At 36.7% G+C, this 23,142-nt stretch overlaps 1 protein-coding gene across 8 annotated transcripts in view; it reads left to right on the plus strand.

Annotated features, from left to right (window-relative positions):
* Nucleotides 1-23,142, plus strand: part of DNM3 (dynamin 3) — a 638,181-nt gene that overhangs the window by 282,839 nt on the left and 332,200 nt on the right. For 4 of the 8 annotated variants that reach the window (XM_069545637.1, XM_069545635.1, XM_069545636.1 and 1 more), the window contains exons 13-14: nt 6,337-6,388; nt 7,212-7,241. In XM_069545637.1, the coding sequence (XP_069401738.1) occupies nt 6,337-6,388; nt 7,212-7,241 (82 nt within the window). The remainder of the gene's footprint in view (nt 1-6,336; nt 6,389-7,211; nt 7,242-23,142) is intronic. The other 4 variants (XM_069545641.1, XM_069545639.1, XM_069545640.1 and 1 more) reach the window with 1 other exon arrangement.

Here is a 23,142-nt window from a genome sequence, read left to right on the forward strand (position 1 = left end):
AATGGGCTCCAGATACAGACCGTTAGAATAATATCTCTGTGCCACAAGCAGCAGACTGAGGTCTGTTTTTCAATCTGCTGAGTAGGTCTCTCCACCTGTTTTCTCACAGTTGAAATGATAGTGTGCAGATTTCAGTTCTTGTTATGTGAGCACCATGAAAATTCTATGGGTGGTAACATTCATTATATCTCTTTCCTGATCCCCTGGAATGCCTCTGTTAACATTTTATAAAAGGAAGTATATGTGAACCTTGGCACCAAATTCCAGAACAATTGTGATCTTTCCCTTTATATTTTTTTCTGTGTCCCAAATAGATCATCTTACTCCATTATTATGATGTCTCTAGTTCCTATTCTTATATCTGATTGGATGGAGCCAAGCCTACTTGTGATAGGTTGTATTCCTGGGAATCTTAGCAACTGTTTAAAATCTTCTTGCTTCAATAGCCCTCCATTGTCCCCTCACTTTCCTCTTTATGCTCTAGCCATTCCTTCTCATTTTTGTTTTGGAACTCTTTATCCTCTGATCATGGCTTAAGAACTGCTTTTTATCAGTATTCTCCTGTAGACCCCTTTCTCACACATTGCCCTGTCCCTGTCCATGTTACCCACTGCAGTGGTTTCAGTTACCAGCTTTATCTGATTCCTCTAAACCTAGATCTCCATTCCAGAACTTTTTCTTGGACTGTTAGCATATTTCACTACATCTCTGCTTGTATATCCTATGGAAGCCTCAACTTAGTATTCCCAAATTAAACTCATCACTTGATATAATTTACCCTTCCTCCATTGTTCCCACTCTCTGTGGGTGGTAACTCCCAGTTGCTCAATCGGAAACCTGAGTGTCTTTTTTACTCTTTGTTCCCCTCATCCTTATTTCCTTCTGTGTTAACCAGGTCCATATGATTTTACCCTATAATATTTTTTGAATTTGTCCATTTCTTCCCATCACTATTGCTACTACTAAAGTTAGTCTTGTTTTGGTTGGGTTATTACAACAGTCTTTTTGCCCTTTGTCATGTTCTTTCTTATTCCTTCTGGGATTCCTGTTACTTTCAGAATAAAGTCTAAACTTGTTAGTGTGGTTTCCAAGGCCCTACAGAAAATGTCTTTTTTTGTGTGTTTTTTTGCTTATCTCTTCAGTCTATTCTTTTGTTACTATTCCTCTCTATCCCACCCTCTAACTCTGTGCTGTAGCCAGACTGGCGGCTTTTGGATTCCTGAATGTACCATACTCTTACTGCAGCACATGTCTATGGCACACATCTTCAAATTGTTTAAATTTCCTATTGCAGAGAAACATTAAGAATCTAGGTGTAAATAACTCTGGTTGTTGTTCAGTCACTCAGTCATGTCCAACTCTGCATCTCTGTGGACTGCAGCATGCCAGGCTTCCCTGTCCTTCACAATCTCCTGGAGTTCGCTCAAACTCATTGAGTCCATTGAGTTGGTGATGCCATCCAACCATCTCATCCTCTGCCATCTCCTTCTCCTCCTGCCTTCAATCTTCCGGCATCAGGGTATTTTCCAATGAGTTGGTTCTTTGCATCAGGTGGCCAAAGTATTGGAGCTTCAGCTTCAACATCGGTCCTTCCAATGAATATTTAGGGTAGGTTTCCTTTAGGAATTGCTGCTTTGATCTCCTTGTTGTCCAATAACCTTGGTATCAAAATATTTTCCACAAAAATTTCTTAAGAAATTACTGTAAACCATGCAAGTGGTGAGAGGGGTGAGATACTAATGAATGCAACACACCATTGGCCATCGGAGAGCAGACCTTGCTGAGGGGAATTCGAGACCTGCCGATAACACAGTCCTGTTTATAGAATACAGGCACAGACACAGAGCTGGTGGAGTTCGTGGGAAGGAGAGATAACTGGAGATTCTGAGAACGCATAATCTAGAAATGGTACTGGCTTTGATTTTGAAGACTGGGCAGGATTCCAACAGTCATAGGGAGGGGTTAAGGCTGGCTGCTTCCTGTCTTCCCTGGCTCAGAGTCGATACTGCCTATTTCAGGGAGGTATTATTTAATAAAACACTTCTTTGATCATGCCACTTTCTGGCTCAGAAATTTTAAATACTTTCTGCTGCCTTCAGTGTAATGACCAAATTCTCCATAATTGGCCCTAACATAGAGTTATTGTACTAGGTGGCTTTTAAGGTCATTTACAAACCCAAGCCTATGGTCCTATAATATTTGCCATAATAATTTTTCTCTGTACAGCTTCCCTACATGCCCATCTTTCTACCTACTAGCTTTGCATATGCTACTGCATTCTCTTAGAATGCAGTTGATTTTCTTCCTCTATTAAAACTTTACTTCAAGTTTTCTATGAAAATCTCAGATCAGACCAAAAAAGATCTTTTTTGTCTCTGAGCATTCAGAGAAATTACCATGTGCAATTTATTTGATAAATGGTCACACATACCCCTTGGCACATTCTTATATTATTACAGTCTTTTATTGCGTATGCATATGGACATGGATAGAAACAAATAATGCAAAAAAATATTTTTGAGCTGAGGTAAAAGTGGATTACTTTTCTTTGCATGTTTTTTCCGTTTGCTCTTAATTTTATACAATTTAAACATCTTGTTGTATACTTTCAAAATCATTATGTCTCAACATTAATTTGCTCTCATGTGTTTTAATGTTCTGGTGAAGGCTTCCACAGTGACTTGTGTGTAGTAGGATTTTATATGATTAATAACAAATATATACATAGATAATAAGATATGGTGGTAATTATATCCCATGTTTGAAACAGAGGCACTTTTATTGGCTTTCTGTTACAGCTTCACATATTTATTCTTTCAGAGCTTATCCCTTTGTTATTTGTGTTTTGTGTATGTATATCACTACCCACACTAGATAAATTGTAGGCTCTCATTACAAGGACCATACCTTATTTATGTTTATATGTTCCACAGAGTGCCTTTCAGATAATTGATACCCTAGTTTTTTACTTATGTCAAATTAAAGCATTATATGTCGGTGTGTTGTACAATATTGCAGAGATAACCAGTTAAAGACCTATCACCAAGGATATATCCAAAGACTTAAATGAACTTCCAAGTCTTTACATGGTTTTCTGTGAACACATTTTTTAAATAAGTATTTTGAGATGCTTTCAGTTCAGTTATCATTGCATTCCTAAGGATTATGATAAAGGATATTTTCTAACTAGGCAGCTTTTTATTATTATGTTACCTGATGGAGTAACCTTAAGTACCTAAATACATCATTAATGGCAGTATCTTTGGATTCATGGGACCAGTTGCTGCAAAAAAGATTATTTTTTTTAGGTGAAAAGTAAGGTAATTTAGTATTTGTTCTAACTCTAATATCTGAGGGTAGCTTATAAAATAAATGTCTTTTCCCCCTGAATATTGTGACAAGTGATAGATCCTATACATGCATTATTTAGTAGCTGAATATTGTTTGTCAGCGGAACGTCTCTTCTGGTAGATTTCATAAGCATCTGAGAGTGACTTTGCATCTCAAGGAATGTTGGATCTAAAAGGCATTTAAGAAGTGCCTAGTACAATCCCTCACCTCACTCCTTGTCTCTGTCTCTTAACACACACACACACACACGCACGCACGCACACACGCACGCACGCACGCACACACACACTTTATAGCCAAGAAAGCCAAGAAACTAAGGTCCATTTAGGTCATACTGTTTGCCTAAGTTAGCGCAAGGAGTCATCCACAATCTATTTTTTGCTTTATATTCAGCTTCTTTTATATGATTTTAAGGAGACCCATAGATAAGTTGAGGGTCCCCAATAGTTCACCTACTCCAAAGTAAACACCTGTAAGTCTGCCATAGTTTGAAGTTACCACTACCAGTCAGTGATTTATTTTAAAATAGTTTCCCTTAAAAGAACTCCAAAACACAAGTAGATGCTTGGGAGAGATGGCCATATCCATGAAGAGGGCATGGTCACGTTGTATTTGTAGTTTTCCCATTTCTTCCCAGAAGAGAGAGGAAAGCTTGGAGGATCCTGGAGAAAGAAAGCATAGGGTCTGAAGCCCCAGGAAGAGTAGTAGTTTAGATACACTCTGTGCCTCAGGGTACAGTGGACAGTCAGAAGTCAGTGTGGGCCACAGACCCAACCTTCACCTCGTTCACAACCTCACCACAAATACCTGAGTAATATAGATGTGGATTATGAAGAGAAGGTTAGAGAGAGGTGAATCTCATAGTGATTAAGGAAATTACACATTTAACTAAAAACTAGAAAAATAAGAACTGAAGGAGAAAAGCTAAACTCTGAAAAGTGAAAAAGCAAAGTGAAAAAGAAAGATGCACACATAATATCTGTAGTAATCAAATACAATGTGGCCTTTCAGCACCTACCTCTTCCCCTCCCTCAGGTATATGTAGTATACAGGTTTTTTTATGAGTATAAAGGGAAACAACTTAAATACATCATGGGAGATTATAAAAGATTGCCATTTTGAGCAACAGTTCTAAGTGTGGTGTTGATTTCTGATGTGTTACTGAACTATAATATTCCACTACTTTAAACAGTTGACTGATGATCTAAACCTACCTTTCCTCTGTTTTAGACTATTTCATTGACCTCTGAAACAGCTTTTATAAACAGCTAAACAACTAGTCAGAGGGCTCAATATTGCTAGTCTTCTCAAAATAACCAAAATGAGTTGTATTGTCTTATATTGATATGTATTTACTTATGGACTCATTGAAAGAAAGCCTTTATTCTTTTGAGAGATAGAGTAACATAGTGCCTAATCATGAGAACTCCAGAGTTAAATGTTGGGGTTGTATCTGGAATCTCATCTCCTCTGTGCTTATGTCGTAATACCAGCCTCATTGGATTTCTCATTCAACAGATATTTGTTGAAGCCAGCTATGCACCAGGTAGTTTCTAGGCACTGGGGTTATTGCAGTGAATGAAACAGGCAAAACTGCCTGCTTGCAAGGAGCTTTCATTCTAATGGAGGGAGGCAGCTAATAAACACACACACACAAATCAGTGGAAACTCTATAGTGTGTTTTAAGGTGAAAAATGCCATAGAGAAAAATAAAATAGCATAATGAGAATGAGACTCGGTCATGATAGGTCTCACAGAAAAGATAAATTTGAATGAAGACTTGAAGGAGATGGTGTTGGGAGCTATGCAGGTATATGGTGGGAGTGTATTTTTGAGGCTGGTGGAGGAGCTAGTGTAAAGTCTTTGAGGTGGGAGTGTGCCTGGTGGGGTTAAAAAAAAGAGAGATCAGTATGGCTGGACCTCTTTAATGAAAAAAGTGCAAAACAGGAGGAGATGAGTCAAAGAGGTGAGAGTGGGGTTCAGGGACTTTGCAGACCATTGTAAGAGTTTTGACTTTTACCCTGAGTGTAATTGTGTTGCATAGCAGTAGACGGTTTTGAGGAGAAGAATGACATGAACCCCCTTTTAAAAGTATCACTCTGGCTTCTGTGTTGAGACTAGACATTATGGGGACACGTGTAAGCAGAGACCAAAGAGTAAGTGATTGTAATGGTACAAGTGAGAGATAATGGTGGCTTAGACCAAGGTGGTAGCAATGGAAGTGGTAAAAAGATGTTGAGTTTTAAATACATTTTGAGAAGTAGAATCAATAACATTTTTTGATGATTTGATGTGAAAGTAATAGAAAGAGGAACCAAGGATTTGGCTTAAGCACTTGGAAATGTGGAACTGCTGCTAATTAAGAAGGGGAAGAGTGTGGATAGAAAGGAATGTAGGGAGGATATCACGAGTTCAGTTTTGGTGGATTAAGTTTGAGATGCCCATTAGACATCCAGTTGGAAATGTTGAAAACATATGAGTCTAGTACTGGCAAGATGGGTCCAAGCTGTACTAGCACTTGTTAGCTGAGTAACTTTGGGAAAAACACATAGCTTCCCTGTGACTCAACCTCTCCATCTGTAACTATTGGTAACTACCTCACAAGGTTAAAATTTAAATAAAATCACTAATATCTGTAAAGTGCTTAGAACATGACATACACTCAAAAAGTGCTAATTACCAATTTTTAGTGCAACAATCTTGTATGCCTGTGGGACATCACAAATACTGTTATTAACATAGCAATACAACTTTTCTTCCTGTGGTGTATTATTTTTTTATGTTTTTGTTTTGTGATTAACTGGTTGGTTCTAGAAGTTCCACTGAGTTGGTTTTGCTTCCAGAACTAAACTGACCTGGATTTTTTATATTAGCTCTGCCTCAGTTGATATATATTTAATGCCTGTATTTATTTTAGTATCTGTTACTTGCTCAGAAAAAAATCTTATGAGTTTCTTCAGTGCTACTCTCCTTTGCTTTTCTCAGTGCTCAGCAGAGAAGCAGTCAGGTTCACAAGAAAAACACAATTGGAAATCAGGTAGGAATTGTTTAAAAGAATCAGTGCATGCATGCTCCAAAGAATTTGAACTAAATTGCTTGATTGACTTTTTAACGCAAATTAATCATGTGCAAATTTTGCTGGACATGCAGCTTTTTGTTTTGTTTTTAAAGTTTTTGGAGTGAATTGCACTTTTGTTTGTTTGTTTGTTTTGGCTCTTTTATGCAGTTAACCCTATTGATTTATTTTAAATAACTTTTCTGCTATTTGCTCTGCTTTTCAAGTTTGACTCCTTGTGTCCTACTTTGCTTGCTTATATTACCCCTAAATTTGATTTAATATCAAACTTGTGAGTCAATTCAAGGTTAAAATATGGTGAGTAGTTGCATGAGCTTTCTGGTGCTGCTGACTAGTTCACACATTTGCACAGCTTGGTAACAGTGAAGGGACAGCTCATAAAGAAGGCAGCTGTTGGATATAAGATTTAATCTCTGCCATGCCAAATCATGTTGCTTAATGAAGATGTTAATTCCTAAGAAGATCTGATCTTTTGAGTTTTCCTGTTGGGCTGACCAGCTGTCTCCAACTAATAGCGCTCTGCAGAGACTGCATTAACTCTGACAGTTTGTTTCTTTTATGTTTTATGTGATAATGAATATTTGCATTGTTATTTCTTTTCAAGTCAAAACAATGATGATCTTATAGTTTTCTTTTTTTTAATTCAGAGGTACAATTATTGAACAAATTGAAACCTCTGCTCTAGAATTTTTTCCATTGTTTTGAAAGGAGAAGAGGTAATAATAGACTTTATTTTAAAAACTTTTTTTTCTGAACTAAAGCATATAATTCTTTGCTATTTCAGGGAACCAATCTTCCGCCTTCAAGGCAAATTGTACGAGCTAAGTTCTGTAAGCTTTACTGTTGCTTTTTCATTTAGCTTCCCAAGGGCACAGTTTGTCTTTAACTGATTAACTCAACTAGCGCTTGCTACTAATTTTTTTAAACTTAGATTGTCTTGTCCATAACACCCTATCATTGAAATAAAAATCCTCTTAAGAGGGTTCATCCCTTCACTGCTAATAACTTGCTGTGATTGAAAGGTATGAACTAGTGAATTCTAAAATGCTACAATAATAAACATTTAACACTGTGGGTGCTTTGATGTTTCTCTAATTTTAATGGGCCTTAAAATAATTAAAATCATTAATGACCTTCATCTCTGTCCTTTTATGCTGTGTTGTTATGAGATGTAAGCCTTTCTCTTCCCCTTGTATGATATTTCCAATAAATATAGATGACACTTCTAAAAGGTGGGTGAATATTAAACATTTGATTTTGATATACCTGTTGATAACCCTACCCAATATCAATTATTTATATTATTTTAAAAATAATAAAACAAAAAGCAAAATTACATTGATTGACATTTTATATGACTTAAAGTTTTAAAACCAGATGCTATATCTTCACTTAATGGAATTATAAAATACTGTCAAATTACTAGCATAGGCATTAGAAGAAAGAAGCAATTATACTCATTTATAGCATGGGTGACGCAGCCCTGAAGTCTTTCTTCCAGCTATGCATAATTTGAGAATGAGATTGGAGGATGGGTAAATTATTTTCTTCATGATGTTTTGGAAGAAACAAACTTTGTAGCTAGGTATTCCTTGGTTCAAATTCTCCTCTGTCACTTAGTGGCCCTTTGGCCTTGGACAAATTGAACCTGAATTTGCTTAATTGTGTGATGGGAAGAATAGAAAATTTCTCTGCCAGGTGATTGTGAGAACCAAAAATAACCTCCATAATGAGGTTTGCAGCTTACAAGATATGTGCCCTATAAAGAGTAGAAACTTTGCTCCAGGCAACTAGGTGTTGTTTCTTAAAACTTTGGGGAGAAAACGAATATGAAGTATAAGAAAATTATGAGTTATAAAATGAGAAGAATGAAACATTTGGAAAATTAGAAGCTATAGCAATTATTTTGTAGATTACAGTGCCCAGATTAAGTCTAGGTGTGGTATAATGGTTTTATCTATAAAATTTTGTTCATGGTCAGAAGCTAGCTCATAGAAGTTTATGCTGATTGGAAAAGCATTAGTATAGTGGCATAAATGCACATTTTAAATCAGATTTGAAAGGAAACTCTGAACATATTGCTTCCAAATGCTAAAATCATGCTAATTGTGTTTCTGTGCCTTTACTTTCACTGAGTACTTCAAAGCCCATGCATTATGAAAGTTTTATAACTCAAGATAATAGAATTGGGGTGAATGTTAGAATACAGATCACATATCCAAAACCTCTGGGGCCAGATGTGTCTTGAATGTCAGAACTTTCTGGATTTTAGAAAAATATTGTATATATCATATATTATTCAGTATTGCTGTGGGGTCAGAGGCAGTACTCTGTACTTAAACACATTGTATTTCTGCAGTGAAACAAATGATAATCACACTAAGCAGATTAAATGAAAGACATAGAAGTTTTTACATCATTTCAAGGTTTTGCTGCCAAATTTGTTGCTGCTGTTGTTGTTTTAACATTTCATTTTGCTAGTAAGAGGTTATAAACCTGAATATCTTCCTTTTCAGAGTCAAATCCAATAGTTAAATACAATATATTTTAAGGAATCCTTAATTTTTTTCTGCTTCATAGAAATAAACCATCATAATTTGAAACCCTTTTCTTTATGAATCTGAGTAACTGAGGTTGATTTGAATTTATATAAAAATAATTTTTGTCAAATTTCCACACTTCCAACCTCCTTCCAGGAGCTCTGTTTAATTTTTTTTTTTTTGCTAATCAAGAAGCCCAAAACCGTGGAACCTTGGAGTCCAGCCTGCTAATTGATGTCAGCTTTTATGGTTGGGGGACTAAAATACTCTGTCCTATCCTAGCAAATGCTTCATCCATACTGATATCCACTTTGGGCTCCTGATTATAAGAGATGGCTATGCAGAATCTGTTCTGAAATATTTTAGAAGGATATAAAGAAAGAAAAGTTCCTCCTTAAAGTCTAAATCCCCATTTGTTTCTGTCTGCCTAGAAATTTACTTGCTTAGAAATTTGCCTACAAGATGGTGTCAGCAAATGTATGAAAAAATAAATGTGAACACACAATTAGCCTAAAGTTGCACTGCCCAGAAATTTCAGTGTAAACTTCATTCACCTCTTCACTCATCACATGTGTATTTGAAACCTATGAGTGTCAAAAAATATGGTAGACATTAGAATGATGACTAAATCATGGGCCCTACTATCAGGGAGCTCACATCCCAGTAGGGATGATGGTAAGTAATTGAAGTCTGTCTCCCTTTTCAAGGTTAGCTCCTTCTGATACTTCACACTTACTGGAAACATCACTTTAGTAAGAGGCTGGTCCTGAAGATTGAATCTAACGTCACCTTCCCTCCCCCAAATCTTGCCATTATTATCTTGTTTATTTATTATTTTTTATTTTCTTTCACTAGGACAGTAAGCTCCATTAAAGCTATTTTTGTGTGTATGTGACCATGGAAACAGTGGAGTATTATTGTAAGGTTTTAAGTGCAATCATAATAGTACTTTGGAAAGACCATTCTGCTTATAGTGTGGAAGGAGCCTGTTGCAGACAAAAGATTATGATGATCTGGGCTAGCTAAGCTCTCTGTACTAGGTTTGAGAAGAAGCTGATGAATTCAAGAGATATTAGGAAGGAATTTAGGTTATTAGGTAGGTATTAGGTAGAAAGCAAAAGGATTTGTGATGAATCAGATGCTGAAGAGAAGTCTGGGGATTGTCAGCGGTGCTCTCCAGACATGTGATATAGGCACAGATAAGGTGGTGGTGCTCTTCATAGAGAAAGGAACATATTGAGGAAGGATAGTTACATTGAGTATGAGTCACTGTGGAAGACTGGAGTGAAAATGTCCAGTGGGAAGTTGGATTAAAGTGTCTAGACTTCAGAAGAGACAGAGAACTGTTTATTCCCAAAATAGGGGACCACTAAAGATTTCCAGTAGGGAACAGATATCATCTGATTTATATGTTGGAAAAATCTGTGTGTTAGCCATATGCAGGGATTTGGAGGAATAAAACTAAATATATGGAAATTGATGAAGACATTTTTGAAATAATTCAGGTAAGAAAATACAAATGTCAGGAGCAGGAGGTACATAGGAGAAGGGTAGATCCAAGATATATTTAGAGCATGAGGAGAGTTATAAATAGCTGTGGAGTGGGGGGCAGTGTGAAGTCATTCTCCCAGGCTATGGCTAAGGAGGTCTGGTGACAGGGAGTACAGATGAGGGAGGAGTAGATTTCAGTGGAGGTGAGAGAAGTGGTGATTTCAGTTTTCAGATACATTTTTTTGTGCCTAATGGAGATGTCACTAGAGTTTGAGGTTCATGACCTGTCTAGCCTGGAGATATGTTTTATCAATGTGTACATCATAGGTGAAGCCATAGAAGGAGGTTAGATCGCCTCAGAGAATAAGAACAGAAGGAAATGTGGGATTTAAAGGAGAATGGAGAAAGAAGAGTTGAGACAGATCGAGGAACTGAAAAGGAGCCTCAGAAGTGATTAAAGAGATAGGAAAACTTGGACAATAGTAGAAGAAAAGTTCAAGGAAGAGAAAGTTTCAAAAAGAGAATGGCCAAGTAGTATTAGATATTTCCAAGGACTCGGGAAACACCAGGGAAATTGTCAAATGAATGGACTGGTAGAAGACCCCATGCATCACATGGACAACCCAAGGTAGTACCAGTCCTCTCGGCCTTGTGAATTTACTTTACTACTCCACAGCTGGGAGGTAGAACAAAGCTGAGAAAGCAGACAATGGAATTAATACCCTGAACTGAAGTTTTTCCAGGTAGGCAGCTTATAAGGTCAAGAGAGTAAATGAGTTAAAGTTTTGAAGAAAGACAGGCTGAAATAAAGGATTATATAATATGAATGGTTTTGATTAATGTACTAGTCAGGACATTAGGAGAAGTTAACTAACAAACAACATCACAATTTCAGTAGCTTAATAACAATTTAATTCACCTTGCTGTAACAAGTCAGCCTCAATCCAGCCCCACCAACTCCTCTTGGTAGGATTGAGGCACCCTTCCTTCACGTAATCAGTCATGGACTTTAAATTTCTTTTCATTCTTCTAACAGATAGGAAAGAAAGAAGCCTGAGTGAGGGAGGTTTATAAGGACTAGGCTGGAAGCAGCTACATCTTTTCCATTGCCATTCACTAGATTTCAGTCATGGCCTCACCTCACTTCAAAGGAAACAGGAAAATATAATCTGAGATTGATCCCAGAAAAAAGAAAAGACAAAAGATGATATTTATTGAAGATTGAAAGAAACCTAGCAAACCAGGGCACTGTTTTTTGTTTTTGAAATTAGAGAAAATATGTACCAGGATTAAGGGGGGAAATGGTAGGGTTGGAGGTTGAAGTCAGTGAATGAGATGTCATATCTCAAGGTTTAAAAGGGAAGAGAATGACACCTTAAAGTCCTAGATGTTATTGGAATAAGAAGGAACAGACATTGGAGGAGAGGAATGACAAATGATAGCTACAGATATTTGTGAAATGCTGTCTTCAGAAGGTCCGGGTAGTAAAGAGAAATAGTAATGAAATTTTCCGGAGTTGAATGTATTAAGGGTCGGGATATATTGAGGCTAGGAGGATTGATATGGCTTTTACATGGGCAGGAAGGCACAGTTGACATGCTTCTTGGCCCAAACTGCATCCACTTGCAATTGTATAACTAGGAAGACCTTTTCCTTTGGCAGGGAGCAGACCAGTTTCTTACAGGGTACTTCCTAATGCCTTGTTCTCCATTTTGTTTCCCACCAATGTGCCTTCTGTTACTTTAAGTATAGAATCAAGTATGAAATTTGGTTTTCCCAAACTTACAAGTCTGCTAATAACTGGATTCTCAACCTTCTTGAATTGTAGGCTGAGTTAAAAAGAACTTTTTATCAACACCGGGTCTCTTCCTTCACTCCTTTTGGAAAGCTAGTTTTAGTAGACAGTAGTATCTTTTCCTTAGGACCCCTCTAAGTCTAAAAAACCTCAACACACTCCAACATTCTAAAATTTTTCTATTAACATCCATAGTTCTTCAATCTCTGTAAGTGATAGTTTGAGGCCACTGTTAAAAGAGGTGAGAGTTTAGTCAGCTATTTTACAGGTGGGTAACAAAGATTGCCAACTTCCTAGGCTACAGTAGAGAACTCCTCAAGCCCTCTTTCCTTCTTTGTCCACTCAGCTAATTCTACCTTTCAGAGCTGGTCACTTTTAATTCTCACTCTCATGTGACTTCTTGGTATCAATATCTATATCAGGATTCTTTCAGATATAAATTTCAGAAGAGCTCAATTTAAATGACTTTGGAAACAAAGGTGAATTAATTAGTTTACGTGATTGAATAGTTCATAGATGGAGTTAAGTACTATTTAATCCATGATGCAAACAATAATCAAGATGAACTGATTTGATACACCATGGTGAACTAGACAAATTCTGGCTTTTGATTCTGCTTCTTTGCTGTTGGCTCCATTCTTCTGCCCCAAAAGATTACAGTATGGCAGCCAGAGTATTTCATTCCTAGTCTGAATTCCACAGAAATAGATGAGTCTTCCAGAATTCTCAGAAAAACTCCTTGAGGCTCAGTCTGATTGAACAGGCTTGGATCATGTGCTCATTCCTAAACCAATCATGTCCCAGAGAAAGAGATGCACTGATTAGCTTAGATCAGATCACATGGACTGGAATTGGAGGTGATTTCCTCTCCACTTGAAGTCAGAATTATTGTTAGAAGAATAGAGAATATATCCCGGAGGAGGTGCATCGGAGATGATGGCTACAGGTACTTGTTGAGCATTGTTTGTCTTTAGAACAATTTAATTTGGGTAATGGGATTCTTGTGTATTTTGTCTTCTTAAAGGAATATAAGCCATCTGAGCCACCAGGGAGGCCAGTAAGATTTTTAATACCACATTATTATAACCTTATTTTTACTTATTGATTAAATTTAATAATTTTTCCAATTCATCCTTGGACTTTCTATCTCCTTCCTCCTTCTCTCTTTTTCAAAATAATTCTGACTATACAAAGTTGAGAAGTAATATGGTGCATTGATTCTTTAGAGCTGGAATTGTAAAGCCACTCTGTGACCACAAGCAAATTATTTAACCTTATTTCTCAGATTTATAGTTTATAGTACATTGATAAGGATTGTAATTGCCTCATAAGGTTTTTGTAAGTATTAAATGAGATAATACAAGTTAGGTGCCTAGAACAGGGCCTGGCTGATAGTATGTGCTATGTAAAGTATTTCCTATTATTTTTGCTGCTGTTGTTCCATATTTGTATTATTCTGTTAGTCTTCAAAACAGGTAGTAAAATAATTGCTTGTGTCCCTTGGAAGTGGGAAGACTGTTACAAAGCAACAGTGTAATGTTCAGTTCAGTTCAGTCACTCAGTTGTGTCTGACTCTTTGCGACCCCATGAACTGCAGCACGCCAGGCCTCCCTGTCCATCGCCAACTCCCAGAGTCCACCCAAACCCATGTCCATTGAGTCAGTGATGGCATCTAACTATCTCATCTTCTGTCGGCCCCTTCTCCTCCTGCCCTCAATCTTTCCTAGCATCAGGGTCTTTTCCAATTAGTCAGCTCTTTGCATCAGGTGGCCAAAGTATTGGAGTTTCAGCTTCAACATCAGTCCTTCCAATGAGCACGCAGGACTGATCTCCTTTAGGATGCACTGGTTGGATATCCTTGCAGTCCAAGGAACTCTCAAGAATCTTCTCCAACACCACTGTTCAAAGCATAAATTCTTCAGTGCTCAGCTTTCTTTATAGTCCAGCTCTCACATCCATACATCTCACATCCACTGGGAAAACAATAGCCTTGACTAGACGGACCTTTGTCGACAAAGTAATGTCTGCTTTTTAATATACTGTCTAGGTTGGTCATAACTTTTCTTCCAAGGAGTAAGCATCTTTTAATTTCATGGCTGCAATCACCGTCTACAGTGATTTTGGAGCCCCCAAAAATAAACTCTGACACTGTTTCCAGTGTTTCCACATATATTTCCCATGAAGTGATGGGACCAGATGCCATGATCTTCGTTTTCTGAATGTTGAGCTTTAAGCCAACTTTTTCAGTCTCCACTTTCACTTTCATCAAGAGGCTTTTTAGTTCCTCTTCACTTTCTGCCATAAGGGTGGTGTCATCTGCATATCTCAGGTTATTGGTATTTTTCCCAGCAATCTTGATTCCAGCTTGTGCTTTTTCCAGCCCAGCATTTCTCAAGATGTACTCTGCAAAGAAGTTATATAAGCAGGGTGACAATATACAGCCTTGATATACTCCTTTTCCTATTTGGAACTAGTCTGTTGTTCCATGTCCAGTTCTAACTGTTGCTTCCTGACCTGCATACAGGTTTCTCAAGAAGTAGTTCAGGTGGTCTGGTATTCCCATCTCTTTCAGAATTTTCCACAGTTTATTGTGATCCACACAGTCAAAGGCTTTGGCATAGTCAATAAAGCAGAAATAGCTCAGTTAGTGCCTCTTAATTCTCTACCCCTAGACTGCCTGTTTCCCCCATGGTATCCACATTGTGTTCTCTGTATCTGTAAGTCTGTTTCTTTTTGTTATATTCACTGGTTTGTTGTATTTTTCAGATTCTGCACATAAGTAATATCATACAGTAGTTGTTTTTCTTTGTCTGACTTTTTTCACGTATGAAAATACCCTCGAAGTCAATTCATTTTGTTGCAAATGGCAAAATTCTTTTTAATGGCTGAGTAGTATTCCATTTTATATATATACTACATCTCCTTTATTCATTCATCTATTGATGGGCATTCAGGTGACTTACAGATCTTGAAGATTGTTAACAATGCTGGTATGACATTGGGGTACATGTATCTTTTCATATTAGTGCTTTTCTTTTTCTCAGATATATGCTCAAGAGTGGAATTGCTGGATCATTTAGTAGTTCTAGTTTTTTGAGAAATAAGTGTTCCCTTTGAATTTCTCTTATGATCAGTCATATTGAGCATCTTTTCATGTACCTGTGGCCATCTGTATTTCCTCTTTGGAGAAATGTCTTTTCAGGTCTTCTGTCCATTTCTTAATCAGGTTGTTTGTTTTTTTAAATGTTGAGTTGAGGATCTGTCTATATAATTTGGATATTAACCCCTTATTGGTATTATCATTTGCAAATATTTTCTCCCATTCAGTAGGTTGTCTTTTCCTTTTGTCAATGATTTCCTTTGTACAAAAGTTTTCAAGTTTATTTAGGTTTATTTGCTTTTATTTCATTTGCTTTAAAAGATAGATCCAAGAAATATTTCTATGATTTATATCAAAGAGTGTTCTACCTATATTTTCTCCCAGGAATTTTATGGTTTCTGGTCTTAAATTTAGGTCTTTAAGCCATTTTGAATTTATTTTTGTATATGGTGTTAGAGAATGTTCCAATTTCATTGTTTTATGTGTAACTGTCCAATTTTCCCTGGAGTAGGAAATGGCAACCCATTCCAGTATTCTTGCCTGGAAAATTGCATGGATAGAGGAGCCTGGTGGGCTGCAGTCCATAGCATCACAAAGAGTCGGACATGACTGAGCAACTAAGCACGCACGTCAAATTTTCCTAACACTGCTTATTGAAGAGACTGTCTTTTCTCCATTGTATGTTCTTGCCTTATTTGTTGTAGATTGATTGACCATGAGTGTATGTTTATTTCTGGGCTGTCTATTGTGTTCTGTTGAACTGTATATCTGTTTTTGTCCCAGTACCATACTGTTTCAATTACTGCAGCTTTGTAGTATAGTCTGAAATCCAGGAGCAGGATTCCTCCACCTCTGTTCTTCTCAAGATTGCTTTGGCTATTTGAGGTCTTTTGTCTTTCCATACAAATTTTAGAATTATACTTGTTCTGTGAAAAATGCCATTGATATTTTGAGAGGGATTGCATTGAACCTGTAGATTTCCTTCGACTAGTATGGCCATTTTAGCAATATTACTCTTCTAATCAAAGAACAGAGTATATCTGTTTGTGTTATCTTCAGTTTCTTTCTTCAGTGTCTTATAATTTTCCAAGTACAGGGGTTTATTCCTAGGTATTTTATTCTTTTTTGACATGATGGTAAGTGGGATTATTTCCTTAATTTCTCTTTTTGATAGTTCATTGTTGTGCTGTGATGTGCTAAGTTGCCTAAGTCATATTTGACTCTTTGAGATCCTATGGACTGGAGTCCACCAGGCTCCTCTGTCCATTGGATTCTCCAGACAAGAATACTGGAGTGGGTTGCTATGCCCTCCTCCAGGGGACCTTCCCAACCCAGGGATCAAACCTACATTTCTTATGTCTCCTGAATTGGCAGACAGGTTCTTTACCACTAGTCTGGGAAGCCCGTAATTTAGTGTAAATAAATACAACAGATTTTTGTATATTAATTTTGTATCCTTTGACTGTGCTTAATTCACTGATGAGCTCTAATATTTTTCTGATAGTATCTTTAGGATTTTCTATATATAGTATCGTGTCATCTACAAATAGTGAGTTTTATTTCTTTCTTCCAATTTGGATTCCTCTTATTTCTTCTCTTATTTCTGTAGCTAAGACTTTCAATACTACATTGAATTAAAGTGCTAAGAGTGGGCATTCTTGCCTTATTCTTGATCTTAGAGAAAATGCTTTCAGCTTTTCACGATTGAGTATGATGTTAGCAGTGGGTTTGTCATATATGGCCTTTATTGTATTGAGGTATGTCCCCTCTGTGTCCACTTTCTGGAGAGTTTTTCAAAAGTTTTTCCCACATTTACTGAGATGATTAACACATTTTTTTATTCTTCAGTCTGGTTAATATGGTTTATCACATTGATCAATTGCAGATATTTGAATCCTTGCAACTTTGGGATAGATCCCACTTGATCTTGATGTACGATCCTCTTAGTTTAGTGTTAGATTTAGCTTGCTAATACTTTGTGGAGGATTTTTGGATCTGTGTTCACCAGTGATATCAGCTTGTGGTTTTCATTTTCTTTTTTTTGTGTGTGTGTATGGTATGTTCATCTAGTGATATCTTTGTTTTGCTAACAGAGTGATGCTGGCCTCATAGAATGAGTTTGAAAATGTTCCTTCCTCTGCATCATAGATTGATTTTTGAGTATAGCTTTCTGAGTAGAGAACAATAAAAAATGCCTTCACTCCAATGTTCTTGTAAGCAGTTTATAACATGTATTTTAAAATAGATGTTATAAATTTTTAGAGCCAATCAGCAGTTCTTTATCAAGTTCTTTTAATTAAAAATACTTTAAAACCATTTTTTTTTGGTAGGAAGAATTGAATAAATTTTTGCTCCAGCTTTGTTGCTTCAAGGCAGCCAATTTTAATGAAAACTGTTTGAATGCTGTAATAGGTGTTTGTGCTTTTTTAAATAGAAATAACTGAATATTTAAAAATTCTCAAAGATTTGTGGCAAGGTATTATATATACTTTTAGGAACATAGAATGATTATTTGTATTCATTGTACACTAAATAGATGTCCCTTATCAGCAAAGAAATATAAATATAATTTTTATTAGATGTATTGGATTGCATTTTAAGGAAAACATTTCTAAAATTATGCATTTCAAGTTCATGGGAATATAATTTGTCATGACAATACATGCACATATCACAACTGTTCTAGCATGTACTATGTTTCTAAAATGAGATCTATTGTTCTTAGCTGTTCCTATTAGGATAATATAGAGTTGTTTGTTGCTACTTGGTCTGGCAGTTGAATCTTTAAGTTTATAACCTAATTCTGTGACTGCCATTTTCCTTGGTGTGTTAGTGTCCTAGGGCTGCTATAACAAAGTACCACAAACTGGGGTGGCTTAACACAACAGAAGTTTATTCTCTCAGAGTTCTGGAGGTGAGAAGTCTGAAATTAAGGTGTGGTTGGGGTTAAATTCCTTATGAAATCTCTAGGGAAGAAGCTTCCCTTGCCTCTTCTGGCTTCTGATAGCTCCTGGCATTCCTTGGCTTATGGCCACAGGACTCATCTCTGCTTCCATCTTCACATGGCTTTCTCCCAATGCGTGTCTGCCCGTGTCCTCTTCTCTTCTTTAAGAACACCAGTCATTGGCTTTGGAGTTCACTGTAATCCAGTACAACCTTGTCTTAATTAATGACATCTATTAAGACCCTATTTCTAAGTTAAGTAACTTGTGAGTTTCCATGGACATTTTGGGAGACACTCCCTACATTCAACTCCGTACACTTTGGCTACTTGCAGATTTTCTTTTTTCTTCTTTTTAGAATGGCTTGTTATAATAAAACATTACGTAAGATTTAGCTTTATGATATGCTGCTGAACTTTGTTTATTAAACTAAATTTATAATTTGGACCATTGGAACTTTAAAAGGGATTTTCTTTTTATTATTTTCACTTAAGGAAACACTAATACCTTCTGCTACTGGGATAAACCAGGGCTGTTCTCTCCTTCTTCAAGGTGCTATTATTTAAGTATTATTTTTATTAGTGTTTTTGAGGGTTGCTTCCTGAGAATTTATCTATTTTCTTTAAAATTTTATTGCTTTCTTTCTGGCTTACTTCACTCTGTATACCAATACAGTATACTAATGCATATACATGGAATTTAGAAAGATGGTAATGATAACGCTGTATGGAAGACAGCAAAAGAGACACAGATGTATGGAACAGACTTTTGAACTCTGTGGGAGAGGGAGAGGGTGGGATGATTTGGGAGAATGACATTGAAACATGTATACTATCATGTAAGAAACAAATCGCCAGTCTATGTTTGATACAGGATACAGGATGCTTGGGGCTGGTGCACGGGATGATCCAGAGAGATGATATGGGGTGGGAGGGGGGTTCAGGATTGGGAACTCATGTACACCTGTGGTGGATTCATGTCAATGCATGGCAAAACCAATACAGTACTGTAAAGTAAAATACAGTAAATAAAAAATAATAAAAAATATATTCCTCTCCAAGTCAAACTTTACTAAATCACACACACACAAGTTTATTGCTTATAGGTAATTTATCATGAGGAAAAAATGAAACAGTTATCATTTTTTAATGGTAATACCCAAACTATTTTTTTCCTCAGTCATTTTCTATGTCATCTAGTCTTCTCTCCAGTTTCACCCCACCCTCAAGTGAGGGCAAGAGTGGAGTGGAAGAGGACGGCAGGGAGAAAGAACTGACATAAAGATGGACCCATGAAGTTCCACAAGCATCATGTGGAACTATAAATCCATATTAAGATCTGGGAATCTACATTTTCAAAATCTACCAAGTAGGAAAGTTTTACTTACTAAAAAAGATTGAATGTCTAAAAAGAGTGAATGGCTGTCTACTCCCACCAATTCTGTAAAAATCACAACAGTTAATGTTGATTATGTCTGAGTGTTTCTGGTGTGGTTATAGGTACTTTACACACCTTAATTCAGTAATTCCTCCCAGCAGCCCTAAGAGATAGGTATCATAGTTATTTCAGTTTTACAGATAAGGAAACCAAGGCATGAAGAGGCCAAGTCATGTGTCCAGTCATACAAGTTATACCTGAAGCACCAAGATTAAAATTCAGGCAGTTTTATACTAGATCTTGTTCTCTTAACTACAGCGTTTAACTACTTTTTCTAACATTGCATAAATTGCATCAACAATCTTATTTAATAGTCTCAATTACAGCATCACATCATTTCAGTCATTCACTATTATTTTTGTTTTTTTACTTATATTTTTGTTCATCTAAAATAAATTGATCCTGAATAGAATGAACTTGGGTTTGTATGAATTAATCTTATTTAGTCATTGCAGGCTGCCATAACAGAGTAACGTGGATCTGACGACATAAGCAAGACATTGATTTCTTGTGGTTCCGGAGGTTGGACATCCAAGATCAGGGTGCCAGCATGGTTGGGTTCTTAGTGAGGGGCCTATTCTTGTTTATGTCCTCACATTGCATTGCATGGTGTGTGAAGAGAGAAAGAGATTCCATGTCTCCTCTTTTTATAAGGGTATTAATTCCATAGTGGGGTCTCCATCCTTATGGTCTTACCTAACCCTCATTACCTGTCAAAGGCACTTCCTCTTAATACCATCCTGTTGAGGGTTAGGGCTTCAACATATACATTTTTGGGAATCACAAAACATTTACTCCACTGATAAACAATGACAAACTATAATAGCTATTAGAATGTGTTTCCTTTTCATCCCTTAGTTCTGTAAAATCTCTCTAAAGGGGTCGATCAATAGCTTATAAGATACAGCAATCTTTATCTTAATAAAATTGACAGAATGTGGAGTCCATGAACCACACTTACATAATAAGCCACACTAATTCTGTGTCTTTTAAATCTAGACTTCTACTTGAAATAGCACTTAATGTCAGTCTCATGATTTTTTTTTTTTCCAGAAAATACACAGATGTACTTACTGTATTTTTAAAGCCAAATTACCTCTCACTTGAGGATTTGGGCTGAAAATCAGTGAGGAGAAAAATGCTATCTGTTCAAAACTACCTTGAAAAATCCCTTCAGTAGGCAGAATCTAGCCTTCCATTTCAGTGTGGTCTTTCCTTTGGGCAGTTGAGGCCTGGTTTTGTTTTACCAGGAAATTGGGCACTTGGGCAAACTAAGGGTTTCCCTTCCTGCCTCTTGATATCTCATAGTTACCCTTCTTTTCTCCCTGCTTCCCTCTTTTCTTCCCTCTAGTTTTGTCCTCTTTGCCTGCTTCTCTGTCTCTTTTAACATGATATATTTCATTCCAAGTAAATTCAATGCTTATGTGATTTGAATTCCCTGGAATTTTTGTAACATGTAAAATTTTATTATCTCCAACTATTACTTTACTAACCACTTTAATTTCAGACCTGAATGTTCCCCTGAATTATCAGATAAATGGCATCTTAGTGTCTTCCTGTTTATGACAATTTTCAATGTTTATGGGCATTGGGATTGTATCATCTCCTCAGTTGTGGATACACAGCTCTCACCCTTTTAATTCCCTCTTTTTTAATCTCCATTTCACTTCTCAGCAAAGAGGTTTCCACTTTATTCCTACATAGCCACCGGTGGTGGAGGACCTCCACATGGGTTGCTATTAATACTATTTGGCCTAATACCAAAAATTGCTCATTTTCTCCCTCAGGCAGGTCTGAAAAGAAAAAGGTGAAAGTATTAGTTATTCAGTCGGGTCCAATTCTTTGTGACTTCATGGACTCCTGGCAGACTCCTCTGTCCATGGAATTATTCAAGCAAGAATATAGGAGTGGGTAGCCATTCCCTTCTCCAGGGCATTGTCCTACCCAGGGATAGAATTTGGGTCTCCTGCATTTCCAGGAGATTCTTTACCACCTGAGCCGCCAGGGAAACCCCAAGAATATTGGAGTGGGTAGTTATTCCCTTCTCCAGGGGATCTTCTCCACCCAGGGATTGAACCTGGGTCTCCCACATTCATTGAAGGCAGATTCTTTACCATCTGAGCCACCAAGGAAGCCTAGGCCAAACCCAGGATAGTCCCATCCAGTCCCTCCCTTCCCCAACACTTCCCATTCCATCTTTCCTGCTCCTGATTGCTGGCCTGGGGAATGCCAGTGGTTAGCTCCTGGATGTCTCACTCAAGTCTTCTATGACTTCATTGTAGTAGAACTGCCCCCATTTCCTTCCCTTACCAGCTAGCTCATCATGTAATCCATCAACCATAATGACTTTAAGTAGTTAGTTAAGGATAGAGTTGTTACTCCAAAAGAGCAGAAATCACTGTTCAAAATTTTATAGCTCTTGCCTCAGTCTTTCCCTTATGTGGACTGTATAGCTTATTTAGCACAGAGTTTCAGTGTAATATATGATTTTGAAGCTTAATTTTTGTTTGTTATAGAAGAAATATATGAACACATTTTCATTGTGAAATAAATAATGCAGATTAAGTAAATATACCCTTGACTCTTACCCAGTCTCACTCACCTCCATAGTTATAATTACTGTTTTCATTTTGGAGCATATATATACATATACATGCACATCCAAACACCTGTACACACACACACATGCACACACATAAAGACACATGGATTGTGGTTTTAAGAAATAAAAATGGTCACACATTATACATATTTTACATTATAGTTGTTTGTTCCACAAAAGCAATGACTTCTATCTCTTGTTCATTGGTATATCTGTAATATCTTGAACCTGATGTATAGTAGGTGCTCATTAAATATATTTGAAGATGAACTTACTTTATCCTCTTAACAATATGTCTTGGAGATCTTTTCATGTAAGTACACGAGACAGAAGACAACAAAACTTCTTTTACTGGCACATAGTTTTATGATATATTCCATAGTGTAGATGTGCCAGAGTAAATTTAACCATTCCCCTAAAGATAGGTATTTGTGTTGTTTCCAGTTTTTCTAAAACAGTAGAACCCAACAGCTATTTTTGTGTGTACCTGAATCCTCAGTACTGGATAATTATGTTTTATATAATTATGAATGTCCCAATGGGAAGAATAATACATTATTTTGATTTGCATTTCACTTATTGCAAGTTATGGGGCAGCCTTTCAAATATTTAATAGACATTTGTGTTCTTTTTCCTATGAAATATCTGATTATGTCCTTTGTCCATTTTGAAGTGACTTTCATTATTTTCTCACTGATTTTTTTAATAGTCTGGACATTTTATGTGTATTATATATAGTACAAATATTTTCTGCTTATCTATCACTTGACTTTACTGTATATGTAAAATAAAATTAATTTTTATTTAG

The sequence above is a fragment of the Ovis canadensis genome, chromosome 12, assembly GCF_042477335.2.
Source record: "Ovis canadensis isolate MfBH-ARS-UI-01 breed Bighorn chromosome 12, ARS-UI_OviCan_v2, whole genome shotgun sequence".
Lineage (NCBI taxonomy): Eukaryota > Metazoa > Chordata > Mammalia > Artiodactyla > Bovidae > Ovis > Ovis canadensis.